Source organism: Dreissena polymorpha, chromosome 13 (assembly GCF_020536995.1).
Source record: "Dreissena polymorpha isolate Duluth1 chromosome 13, UMN_Dpol_1.0, whole genome shotgun sequence".
NCBI classification, from domain to species: domain Eukaryota; kingdom Metazoa; phylum Mollusca; class Bivalvia; order Myida; family Dreissenidae; genus Dreissena; species Dreissena polymorpha.
In genome coordinates, this window is record NC_068367.1 from 6440130 (window position 1) to 6451643 (window position 11514).

General features: G+C 34.6%; 1 protein-coding gene across 6 annotated transcripts in view; it reads right to left on the reverse strand.

The window, feature by feature from the left end:
• The window catches only part of LOC127854475 (uncharacterized), a 282308-nt gene that overhangs the window by 220827 nt on the left and 49967 nt on the right, over nucleotides 1-11514 (reverse strand). For 3 of the 6 annotated variants that reach the window (XM_052389527.1, XM_052389528.1, XM_052389531.1), the window contains 2 exons: nucleotides 6769-6867; nucleotides 3150-3284 (listed from right to left, as the gene is read on the reverse strand). In XM_052389527.1, the coding sequence (XP_052245487.1) occupies nucleotides 3150-3284; nucleotides 6769-6867 (234 nt within the window). Of the gene's footprint in view, nucleotides 1-3149; nucleotides 3285-6768; nucleotides 6868-11514 lie in introns of those variants that run through there. The other 3 variants (XM_052389530.1, XM_052389533.1, XM_052389534.1) reach the window with 2 other exon arrangements.

Consider the following 11514-nt stretch of genomic DNA (forward strand, 5'->3'; position numbering starts at 1 on the left):
CAGGGTAGATCCGTATTTTAAATGCACGGTGTAAAAAAAAATGTTACATGAATTTGACATTTAAAACTGAATACACGGATACAATAATAAATTCACCTGCATGTTGGAGTTTTATACTTACATCGAGCTGATCCAAATATATATGTTATTATTATTAAAGTTTTATTTCTATAAGGTTCTTGCCAATTACCTTGTTGATATAAAAAATTTCATTCAATAAAATGCAATTACTTTACCCCTTAGCAGCCGAGAAATGGGGGTGCTATTATTTTTATCACTCCTTCATTTTTTTATACGATTGGGGCGCGTTTATTAGGGCGGGAGCATTTATTATGACAAAGACAGTACAATGTTGATTGTGGTTGGAGTTTATGAAAGGTAAAGAGTTCAATGAATGCGATCAAGGATAGTGAATGTCTTTTTCTGTGCAGTTCTTAGCTGCATCACACGCAGTATGGGATGTTACGCGGAGTTTTCGCGGCTTATTTTACATTATTACATATTGCTGGTCATAAACCTATAGATACAAAACAGAAAACCAAAAGAATGGAAGTGAAATTAAAACATATATGAGTCAACCGGCCATACGCGAAGTATCTGTACATATTTTTAATATTTATACGCGCGTTATTCAAACAAACCTGTTTTAATGGTTTGTCGGGCATTGCCAGACAATACCAAACTTTGTCGGACTGACGGACATATCTGACAGATTATGACAAGGTCCGATTCATTTTGCAATTCCGTCGGACCAAAATGTCCGACTCCAAAAATATATAATAAATATCTTTAATAATCATGGTCTGATGCTCCGTGGGATACCAATATTTGCCATCAAAACATGTAGAACTAAATACGTTAATACCAGTGTCGTTTTTATGTTTTCGATCTACTTGTGTCCTTCAATAAGAATAGCTCGCACATGTTCGGTTATACGCGTTATTTTCCGAAATAACTCGGATCACGCGATACTATATTCGTAAAATATTCTGAACGTAGAGATGGAATTTGCCTAATGTATTCGATGTATCTGAAATACAAACTGTTGCAACTCAGTATATTCTGTGACAACGTCTGGAAATTTCCAAACGGATATTTATAAAGTACTAGTTCCACGCTCATATGTGCATGTCAATTCGCAAAATGCGAGAGCCGGGACCATGCAGCAAGGTGCTCGCATATGTTAGAGGTCAATTGTCTTCAATGTAAACAGCATTGCGAAGCGAAAATAACGTTGCCGTATAATTGTTTTCAGGTGATTTCGTTTTCAAATATTGTTGTCTTCTTTCCAAACGATTATTTCACAACTAATTTTATTGTCTTTATGTTTTGTATTGTGAGATTTGCCTGATATGCTGAGGTTTCTTACCAAAGTATTACCTGATACTGATACTATTATATTGAGAATATTGGCAAAACAAATTTGTCGAGACTCAAGTGATTGATCATCTATTAATTGAAGGTATACCTCAGATGAGTAGGAGACTGCTGAACCTGATAATGTCTCAGACTTTGACGCAGAAACTCAACAAATTAATTATCAATACTGTAAAGATGACAAGAGTGATTACTGTTCAGATTTTCAGGAGGAAGGAGACAATGAGAAGAAGATAATCAATTATTTGAATTCCAATCTCTATTCCGATATCTGAGAATATCTAGTACTATATAGTAACATACTTGTTTTATGATACTACTAGATAGTACATACTTGATATATTTCATTATGATATAAATAATTACTATGTGTAAATGTCATTTCATTTTGTGTTTTCTCTCTTTTTGTTTGGTCTGACAAACAATCATCCGGTCTGACAGAATTTGTCAATCCGTCAGACCGAATGTCTGACATCAATCTGGAAGTTTGGTATTGTCTGCATTGCTATTTGATTCAATTATTAACAGTATCGAGAATCATCGGGCTCATGCTTTAAACATAAGTCAATATGGTGGAATAATTCTTGTTAAATTATTTTAAAATAATATTTATCATGGTATTGTTGAAAACACATTAAGAATCTATTATTGACATACCATAATTATATCGCTGGATATCTTCATTTAACATCTTTCTGGTCTAAAGAAAATTCACGTTCACCTAGTTCACGCTATAGCGTCTCTATTATATAAAGATTATTTTACTGGCCGCGAACTCCGGTCAGCACATAAGATAGGCAGCGATAACCTGTACATAAACTCTGACCTTAATTCACACACACTAACCGCAAACTGACCCTGATACCTCGCGGGTTGAAATGCAATGCATTAAAGTGAGGCCTCGCTTCCACTGCTCTTTATACTTTTACATGTTAACATGTTGACAGGAATATGGAAGTTAGTACTAAATACGAGGACATAGCCTTTAAGTACAAACGTTCTTGCGCTGGCAATCCTCTGAAAATAAAAGGTGCATGCACAAACTGTATTGATGTCGAGATTGAGTATAAAACTGTTCTATCTATTAAGCCTTTTCATTAGAGTAAAAATTGTTTAATGCTGAACACACAGTAAAACTGTTACAAAGACGCAGACATGTTTCCAATCTTCTGGTCGTATGCTCAAATCAGCCTATGGGATAAATGAAGTGTATTCATTCTGACCTAGCCGCAGGAAATTTTATTTGAATTTTATTGGAAAGTTACAAAGGTCAGGTAAGGTGAAAAGCTGGCATATACAGCTATGCCAAATACTATGCTCTGGCAAAGTATTTAGGAAAGCTGATATTTTATGATGATTTGTTTACTTGGACTTAGAGTTGGGTTTTGTTTAAATTCTGTTTCCTCTTCCAGTAAAACTTCTGCCAATTTATTTGAAAAACCCATCAATGCGGATTGCAGAATTAAGTTAATCACCAGACTTATGTTCAGGACTCACAATTCAACATTTGACTATGAAAATTTGGCCTGGATATCAGAAATTTGTGCCTGATTCTTATGCATTCCACTCATGATCATCACGTCTGCCAAGTTTGTTGAAAAATCCCTTATCATTTTATGGTATTTAATACAAAGTATTGCTTGAGACAAATATATCCTGCAACAAAGTAAAAACTTGTGATAACAATATACCTTTATAGTTAATGTATTGTGGGTTAATCATATACACAAGAGCATCACATAAATGGCAATATTAATCTGTATGACACTTACAATTTCCAACTATGCATGGATGAACACCAGGACCTCCTAAGCATGAAAAGCCTTTAGGGCAAGGCTCTGGATCCAATCCTGGTAAGCAAATCTTACCCACTGGACAAGGCATACAATCATCAGCACTGTTGGCATCTGGAGTGGAGAATAATGTACTGCTCAGGTGTGCAGTTTCCAATGCATGTGCATGGATTTTAGCTATTGTTTGTGCAACAAAGTCCATGCAAAGTCACCAAGAGGACTCTGAGGACTGGACAGATAAATGCTTGACAGAGAAACTGTAACTTGGTAGTATATTCACCACACCTAGATAGAGGCTTCTGTTGAACATTGGGCCTTCTTTGAACATTACTTGCATGTGGTTTATGTTATTACTTGAAATGTACCCTGTTGTGGTGCGCAATACGTTGGGCAGACGGGTAGATCACTTAAAACACGTTTTAGGGAACATTTTTTTTTAATTAAAAATAACAATAAATTTTATAACTTCATTTACCAGCACTTTAATTAACAGGTCATAGCGTAACAAATATTTCAATTCAACCTTTGGAGCAACTTATTTTTAATAATAGTACTTCAAATCAGTGCCAATTAAAAGCAAGGTGCATGTCAGAATTTGAATGAATTAAACGTTTGTAATCAGCTTACCCACTTGGATTAAATGATAATATTCTAAATGTTGGAACAATTTCTAAAAATAAATCAATTAATTCATTTTCTCGGTTTAGTAAACGTCTAAGAAATAAACGTTCACATGGCATTAGGAAAAATGGTAACTTAAGGCGTAAATTTAAACGTCTGCTTTCTTTAAATGATTGCTGCACATTATTACAAAATGAGGGTAAACATAAATTACTAAGTCCACTTTGCTCTCTTTCTGTTTCTTCGTTGGCGCATATTGATAAGGAATGAAAACTTATTTTACTTCAATCTGACCCTCTATATGAATGTGCTGGTATTATTGAATCTTTCACTGACTACTATCTTAAACCTTTTATTGAAAATGTACTTAACAAAACTAGAAATCGTATCAAAATTGAGTTTTGTAACAAAGGTCTTAATTTAATTGACCTTCCTAAAATATTAAATGATAAAAATGTACGTCGGTTGATTACCCCTTATTTCCGCAATACTGAAACACCACTTATTTCCTACAAATATAGTAAACCTGTACGAAGTAACGTTTTTAAATATAATTCTATTTCCACAGATATAAATGTAATAAGAAATTGTCCTACATTATGTGACTGTACAAGTTCTAAATATATATATGGTCCGTTGGACATGTTATTACTGGGGACCTTAATTTCATTCAAAATAAAAACCTTAGAAATTTGCTACGCAGAGGCCCAAAAGGCATATTTTGAACAAAGTAACTAGAGCAGGGATCATATTTTTTCGGTTTTGTCGGTCCTAGACCGATTGAGGTCATGAAAGACAAATTGAAAATCCCAAACAGTCGGTCTGATTCTGTTTGCTAAAATTCCCATGTCATGAAATCGATTACACAGTGCACACCCTTATTAGGTTCTTATCTCGATTAGGTGTGATAAACCATTCCCTGCAGTCTCAAAACTGGTCAGGACCAGATTATTGCACGTCAGTCGACTAGTATCAGAGTATGGCCCCAAGCAGCGAAGATTCGCGCGGCTGTTTATTAGTCACGCGTGAATAACCCCGTGTCAATATCAATTGATAATTTCACTGGCTTATACCTAGCACAATCGGTTCGTAATGTGTACTCGTCAAGGATAAAATCGTTGACAGTTACTTCGGAGATACAAACCTTGATGTTATCCTTGTGGAAATTGTGCATTTCATGCATGATACAGTAAACTGGCATATAAACAAAGAAGGAAATCGGATATTCTGCAATAATTGTGGGCGGACCTTATACACTGAAAGCACGCGCTGTAATTAAACAAAATATGCCGATACATTTTCCACCAGCGTAATAATTCGGCAATAAATTAATAAAAGTCGCGGATCTGATCTACAGAACGAACAGCCGAAAGTTATTTTTATGGGTGGAACGTCACATAAAATAGTACACAAGAAAAGTTTAGATGCGTGGTTTCAAATCATTTAATCCCTACACATCTTAACTATGGGCCGTGGGTTATTCGACTACAAACTATAACGTACATGAATTATTTCTTAACTATTTGGTTTTGTTATTGTCAGTAACAAACCTACGCACAGAGATATGTTTGGTCCAATGCATGTTTGTAAGCTATTATCGAGTTGACAACAATTTAAAACATCGGTATAGATTTACACAGACTAATAACAGTCAGATAAACAACACACGAAACAACAAATGTCAATGAAATAGCAAATGATAAAACAAATTGAAAAAACTCGTATGTTCCATTTAAAAATAATGCCTAAGGGAACTTTTACATTTATTATACCATCTTCATGAATAGCATGAATAGCAAAATCAATGGTATATATTTTAACGTAATTTGTCATGATTTCTGATATAAATTTTCGGACACTTTTTCCCCATTTAAATCCGGACCGGTTGATGTTGCGGGAAAATATGATCCCTGAACTAGAGAATATGATGTTACATAAAAAACAATACACATATCAGCCTTATAGAGGAGAAAAAAATTTGCTAATACTAGTAAAAATTAAACATGTGCTAATTGGGGCATGTCTAGTTTTGACCTAAGAGGCATAATTTGAACAACCTTTGTGGATGTTACATACTTAATATTGAAGCTCTGGGCCCTGTTGCAACAGAGATTTTAAGTTATTTTGCTATATGTTTATACAAAAAATGTCCTCCCTCCCTTAGGGCAGTTGTTGGCTCTAACCTAAGGCCATCACTTTAACAAACTTTGTAAAGGATCTTCAAATGCTACATTCCAAATATCTTTTTTACCAAAAATTGTTAACCCTTTCATGCCTAGTGGACTCTCCCATCCTTCTAAATTGAATCAATTTATTTCCAAAATTAGGGCTGTCTAGTATATTTATTTCTATATTTAGAATATTTCATACGGAAATTCCTTTAAGCAAACAGCGCAGACCCAGATGTGACGCCGCATCATGAGGCGTCTCATCTGGGTCTACGCTGTTTGCCAAGGCCTTTTTTGCTAGACGCTAGGCATTAATGGGTTAAGCAATTAGAATTTGATTGATATCATGTAGTATTGTTAAAAATAATAGCATACAGGAAATGGATTCAAAACTAGGAAAATCTTTAACATCCACTATTGAAGTGCATTCTTTTTTACCTTTGATTTTTTATTGCTTAATTCATATAAATAACTTTAAAATATTGTTTTATTTAAATGAATGAATGATAAATAAAGACATTACACTTCAGAGATGATTTACTATGTATACATGACTGTCATAATAGATGTAAACAGGTATTATTAAGAAATCCACTAGGCAACAATTCCTGAGTCCATTTGACTGATAATGGTTATGATGCCAGCTGGAGATCATTTTCAGGAATTTTGCTCACAATCAGATAAAACACTGTAAAATTTGTGAACTTGGAATCAAACATTTAAATTACTACCTTCCAACCAAAGGACATAAGAAAAACAGCCAGCTTACAACTTACAAGGTAACAGCAAATCATGCAAAGAGAACTTACCTGTGAATGGGTGAAAGGTGCCTTCCTCACATCGAAATGCAATTCCTGGTAAAAAGTTGTCACTTTCTGACGGACACCAAAAATTTCTCAAACATTCATCTGAAAACATGACACAGTAACATGTTACCCGACTTTACACTATAGGAAAACCAAAAGTTTCAAATATTTAAGGGGGTGATTAAAACTCTAAGGTTAAAAACAGTTTGTTAAAACCAGAGACGTAGATAACAGAGATAAGCAGCTCGCCAAATATCGGCAAACACTCGCACATCGCGGGTTTCAGCGAGATAAGCGCTCAACTGTTAGTCGGTTGCCACGGTAGTTAACACGCTTATCAACATTTCTGAAACACGCTTTCGCGTTTCAGTTTGAGCGATTTGAAACAAATAAACTGTACATTATGTGTTATTAAAATGAGAATGTATGCGGTATTATCACACAATTGTAATGTGTCAATTAGAATAAATGACATGCCGCATTGTTGTTTTTAGCGATTTAATTCGCCTCCAGTTGAAAAAAACACCTGATTACCGGTATTTAAAGATGGCCATTGAAATACCATAAATTCAAATTAAGAAGCGATCAGAATCTTACGATAAACAACTAATAATTGGTTGTTTTAATTAGATTTTTGTTTTTCATTTTAATTGCAGTGTTTAAGTTTGATAAATCCGAATGCCATTTACCTGTAGTAAAATTTGAATAAAGCTCTGAACATAGAGCATCTATTCTTGGTGTGCTCTAATCGACTGTTTGTGTTCATTGTTCTCTTTAATTACCTCTAAATTCAATGCACGATTTTACCAATTATAACATTACCACATTGAGTATATGTATAGAAATCTTCAGACCCGTATACTCTGCCATTCTCCGATATTAACACCATGTCTTAGACGGATTTTGTGTCATGGGATGACGAGGATTTAAATCTGGATTAACTTCTATGTATACCAATTATGATGAACATTGTGGTAGTGAATTTATTCAGGACATTACTCAGTCAGTTGTGTATATAGTGCCCATAATGCAAAAGTTAATGAAAAGAACATATTATGGATTCCGTGTGTTGTAGAAAAGCATCATCTAAACTTGAAAAGTATGTCCTCTCATGTACATTATGATTAAGTAAATGAAATGTGTCCCGGTTTCTACAGAGGAGCCTATGCAACCATTTATGTGAAACAGTCTCTTCATAAACCTCTGTAACTAGTAACAATTTTAGTCTGTGCAATAAAAGAATGCATGAACATAGTTTTTACAGTTTAATGATATTTCATCAAACCTTCATAATTCATGAACAAATATCAATACACCTGGCATAACAAAAATTAAGTAATTTATAAATCATAACACATATTACCGGTAAGCAAGTTGTTGATATTACAAATAACATATTGGAAGAAAACGGCTAATATTCTGCAGTTATGCAGGCAACAAACATGTAAGCATAAGAGCCATTATCGTATGAGGCAGGGTATTAATGTTTCTGAAAAAAAATCATAATCATTTAAGACTTTTTCATCATGGAAATTGGACTATAAGTGTGACTAAGAGTGTTGACATGTTTTTACCATAGCCATATAATGAAAAATGCTCCGACGCCTGTCCATGTTTTTAAACCGACCCGAACCATTTTCAAACTTGTCCGAGATATCATTGGGACACATTGTTTCAACAAGTTTCATGAAGACAGGACAATAAATGTGGCCTCTAGAGTGTTAAAAAGGTTTTTTAATAGCCATATATAGCCATATTAAGAAAAATGCCCCACCCCCTGGTACCAATGTTTTTCAACCAACCGGAACCAATTTCGAACTTGCCCAAAGGCCATATCTTCTGACAGAATTTCATGATGACGGACAATAAACCGGAACCATCTTTTGACTTGTCCAAGATATCATTGGGACAAATCTTCTGACCAAATGTCATTAAGATTGGACAATTTATGTGGCTTCTAGAGTGTGAACAAGGCAAATGTTGACGCCGCACAACACACACCACATGACGGACAAAAGGCTATCACTAAAGCTCACCAATAGCACATTGTGCTCAGGTGAGCTAAAGGGCAAAAAGATAATCACTAGAAATTTTGTTCCACAAAAAATGGTCATGGGCAACTTCCTAACCATGAACGCACACAGTAGTGTGTCCTGCTTCATTAACACATACTTTCATACTTAAATGTTTTGCCATTGCTTTGATCTGAATATAAACAGAGCATGTCCATGTCTCTTCCGTGCGTATTGACAATATATGGCTTTGGATCACTTCGTTCAGTATGTAACACTCAATCCTGATAGGCACAGTCAGTGATCTCAACTTGACAGTCTCCAACGTCAGCTGAGTCTAAATCTGTTGTTGACGATGACGAACCACATTGAGTTGCTTTGTCTTCATATAATGCGGTGTTGCGAGAAGTTTCATCCTCAGTTCTCAGTTATGGATTCATCCTCATCGAGCAGGAAACCATCGTCAAGTGCTGTTGGGGATAATTCACCAAGTAAATGTCAAGATCGCTTGTGCTGCTTCTGCACCCCATAACTGAGTCGCTCCCTCCTGGGCATGACCAAACTGAAAATACAAATGAGCATATCAGATGAACACCAAATCATATGATATGTATTATATAATATTCTGAATTTAGAGAAAATATAAAGGCCTCATGGAATTTATAAAGAAGGCATATAAGCATGAATTGTATAATGTTGCATAGGTGAATTCTTTTTCTTTCTATCAGCAACCTGAAAACATTCAGGCTGTTCAATGGACTTGTTACTGCATATTGTAATAATGGCAATTTCTCCATAAGATATAACTGACAACTGAAGTTGATGTCCCCAAAAGCCAGTTACCTTTAAAATAGTATTTATGCATGTTACATGAATGTTACATTGTAACCTAAAAACACTTCCATAATACAGAATTCCCTTTCTTGTAATAGAATCAGCCTATTTTTTATAAATTCATTGTTATATTTCAGCAAATGAACACCTAAAGACAATAAACAACCAATCCACCATTTACAACACACAATACCTGGTAATAAGACAAAATTTTGTCTTATTACCAGGTATTGTGTGGTATTAAATATTACCGTGGTATTAAATATAACCTGAGCTAAGACACCTTATTAAATTACCTTCCTATATTATAAATTGATCAACAAGCACCTGTTTACAATTAAATTCTTAGCTTTCATATTCCTTGATCGCCAGATTAATATTAAATTATTAAATTCTTATATTAATTATTAAATGACTCTTGTATCACAAGTAAATTTATAAATTAAATCATATTAAATGATCAATTAATTAAAACCTTCCTTAACTTATAAAACTGAAGCTCTCTTTAATTAAGCACATTCGTCAACTCTTATCTCTTATCTGTTACCATACTGTTTCTGCCATAATAAATTTGAGATATATCCAATGATAACACATTTCAACACCCTATAGCCATAAACTAGATGACAAAATGTGCAGTTCTCTATGGAATATTACATAATATTAGTAAATGGTGTCAAGTTGACATCTTTCTGGGGTGGTTTTATGGATATTAGGGAAAGTTAAAAAAGGAGGAAAAGAATCCATCTCTGTATGCACTTAAATTTAATCCAGATAGTTTTAATTACAGAGATATGCTAAGTTTTATTGTTTTTGAAATCAATACTAAAGAGGCATTTAACCATATTCATATTATACTTAAATTACTTTATTGTAATTAACACGCACAGGCTGAATTTGAGCTTTAATTCCATTCAATACTAGCCATAAACTTTGTCATCTGTCATCAAAATGCTGGAAATCAAAATTTTCCCATAATCTTTCCCCTCGAATAGCCAGCATGAGTCCATACTTTGTAACAAATTAATTTTTTATTCATTTTTGTATAATTTCAATCATATTGGGATATAATTATTTTAAAACAAGCAAATTCATTGAATTTATATCCCCCGCCAATATGCTTCTGGACACAACAGTGCTATATTTGACACTCAAAAAAGCATTTTTTCAAGATACAAAGGGCCATAACTCCCTTATTATCCGATGGCGTACAATGCCATTTGGTGTGAATCATCCTCTTATCCATATATATACTCATACCAAGTTTCAATGAAATCCACCAAAGCACTTCCAAGATATGGCTCCGGACACAAAAGTGCCGGACGGACGGACAGCTGGACGGACGGATGGACAGACAACGCCAAAACAATATCCCTCCGCCTTTGGCGGGGGATAATAAAAAGCAAGTTCAACACAGTTATTAAGTTTTGTTTCAAACAAGATGTGTTTGTGAAACACAATGTCCCCCTATATGATGTTTGACCTTGTAGGATGACCTTGACCTTGTGAAGGATGAACTTGACCTTGACCTTTCACCACTAAAAATGTGCAGCTCCATGAGATACACATGCATGCCAAATATCAAGTTGCTATCTTCAATATTGCAAAAGTATTCATAAAATAAGCAATTTGGGCCACATATATTTGACCTCTGACCTTGAAGGATGACCTTGACCTTGACCTTTCACCACTCAAAATGTGCAGCTCCATGAGATAGAATCCACATGCATGCCAAATATCAAGTTGCTATCTTCAATATTGCAAAAGTATTCATAAAATGAGCGATTTTGGCCACATATATTTGACCTCTGACCTTGAAGGATGACCTTGATCTTGACCTTTGACCACTCAAAATGTGCAGCTTCATGAGATACACATGCATGCCAAATATGAAGTTGCTATC